The 2,216-nt window shown below is 39.5% G+C and overlaps 1 protein-coding gene across 1 annotated transcript; it reads right to left on the minus strand.

Moving 5' to 3' along the window:
* Positions 1-446: 446 nt before the first annotated feature.
* Positions 447-1,828, minus strand: LOC120250465 (uncharacterized acetyltransferase At3g50280-like). Its single transcript, XM_039259288.1, has 2 exons — positions 1,788-1,828; positions 447-1,655 (listed from the first exon to the last, which is right to left on the minus strand). The coding sequence occupies exons 1-2, from the start codon at positions 1,826-1,828 to the stop codon at positions 581-583; spliced, it is 1,116 nt and encodes a 371-aa protein (XP_039115222.1). The 3' UTR covers positions 447-580.
* Between the last annotated feature and the right edge of the window lie 388 nt (positions 1,829-2,216).

The following is a 2,216-nucleotide window of genomic DNA, read 5'->3' on the forward strand; positions in this document are numbered from 1 at the left end:
AGTGACCACTTAGGGATTTACCATATGAAAGCGAGTTAACTTAGGGATTTACCATATGAAAGCGAGCTAGCACAAAAATAAAGAATACTACGCTATACATGAGCCCAAAAATGATATTAAGGACTATAATACCATGATAATAAGTCTCCCCGACATATAATATTGGAAAAGTGAAGGATATGACTTTTTTTTTCATAAAAGACTCACACTGAAACCCAATGTACAATACCTAATCCTAATAAATAAGGAATTAACAATATTCTACAATACCACACCACAAGGTCTTAACCCCACACCTACTCACTCACTGTGAAAGTGAGAAACCACTGCCCTTTATACATAAATCAATTTTTAAAGAAAATAGAAATTGTGGTTTTGTGACTCACAAGTCCCAAAGTCAAGGTTTTATGAAGGTATGATCCCGTATATGATTGAGAAATAAATGGCACATACGTTAAAAATCTCCAAACATCTATATTGAGAAAAAGAAAGAAAAACCAACAATATGAAGAGAAAACCAATTTTCTAATAATAATAATAATAATACAAAAAATTCTTAAAAAAATTCTTCAATCCAAAACTATAGCGCACTCACCATCTTCATAAACTCGCTATCCTCCATGAGACGCTTCAATACATGTGGCAAGAGACAAATCTCTAATGCAATACTTCCCTTCTCTGGCCCGGGATATACAGTAATCTTCCCGTCAAACTTGTTTGCACCTCCACTACGAACAGCAATAGGTTTTCCCCAGCCAAAGTCATTTCCATACACATCAAACCTCGGGGAGCTTCCTGTGAACAAATCACAAGGAGCGAACTGACTAATGTCATTAAAAGAGGGACACTTAGGCCATGAATCAAGAAACTCTATAATTTTATCATGAGTCACAGATGCCACTGCTTCATTAAGCAAATTCGCAGCCCATCCCAAGCTTCCTCCTACCAGCTCTCCTGCTAAGATTCTGACCGCGTCTGCTATTTGTAGAGAGTTACCCATGTATGCTGATGGTAAAGGTGGATCCAACCTTGATCGGTTGCCCATGGCCAAAAAGTAACCTGTTGGCTGATCAGGTTTGAGGCAACGAGCTCTAGTCACACTTCGCCACACATGAGCTAACAAGGCTTGAAGGGATGAAATCTTATTGGTTTGCATCTCTTTGTTGGCTTTTGCCTTTAGCTTTGCAACCACTTCAGCTGAGAAATGTAAGGCACACTCATCTAGTTGTGGAGAACTATAACTCTTGATGAGATCTTGAGGTTGCTGAAATGGTAAACGAATGGGAGGTGTGCAAGAGTCAATGAACCAACGCTCATGAGTTGGCGGAAGAGTGATTGAATGAGAACTGGTTCTTGAAATCTCAGACCATGAGTTCATGAAGTGCCAAAACGAGAATCCATCGGCAACGATATGGTTAAAAGAGCAGCCAATGAAGATGCCGCCATCTTTTAGTTCAGTGACTTGGGCGGATAGGAGTGGGAGTGATTGGCCTTCAAAGTTCACAGCTCCGTTGAGATGGAAGAAGAGTTGTAGTATAGGAGGCACAGAGGTAGAGTTGACAATGTCCGAGATGGTGACTTCATTGGCAACGGCATGGATGAATTCAGCACCTTCATCATTGCAAGAGATGCATACAGAGAAAGATGGTGGTGTGCTTTCACGTGCAGTGACAGTGAGACGACCAGCAAGGGGAAGAAATGATTGAGTGTTAACGAGAAAGAAGATTTGAGGGAGTCAACGATAGAGTAAATAGATTTAGAAGAGCATGGTTTGGAGAAGAGAATACCCTTTTGGATGTAACCTATGGAGATTGACTTGAGATCCCATGGTGTAAGGTGGATTATTTGTTGTTCCTTCTTCCTATCTTTGTGTGAGGCTGCACCAAACATCTTGAGAGGATGTGAACTTCATCTATTGCCATGATTACAGCCAGTCCAAAGTTGAAGTTTGAAATAACTGGTGCTTGTGGAATGAGCACCTCTGAACAAAGTATCAAGAGACTTGGATGAGTTATTGAGGAATATGAAATTCACTATAAAGGAGAAAGGAATCATTTTGAGGTAACTAGTCGAGAAAAATTTTGGCTGATATTATTGATGCCCGTCGCAGGCGGGAGTCAGTAAATTATGTGTTTTATTTTTAATGTAGATAGATCACCATAATTTTTATATTTTTATTTATGACTCAATGGGAGAAAGTTCTCAACTTTCAATAG

The sequence above is a fragment of the Dioscorea cayenensis genome, chromosome 3, assembly GCF_009730915.1.
Source record: "Dioscorea cayenensis subsp. rotundata cultivar TDr96_F1 chromosome 3, TDr96_F1_v2_PseudoChromosome.rev07_lg8_w22 25.fasta, whole genome shotgun sequence".
NCBI classification, from domain to species: Eukaryota; Viridiplantae; Streptophyta; class Magnoliopsida; order Dioscoreales; family Dioscoreaceae; genus Dioscorea; species Dioscorea cayenensis.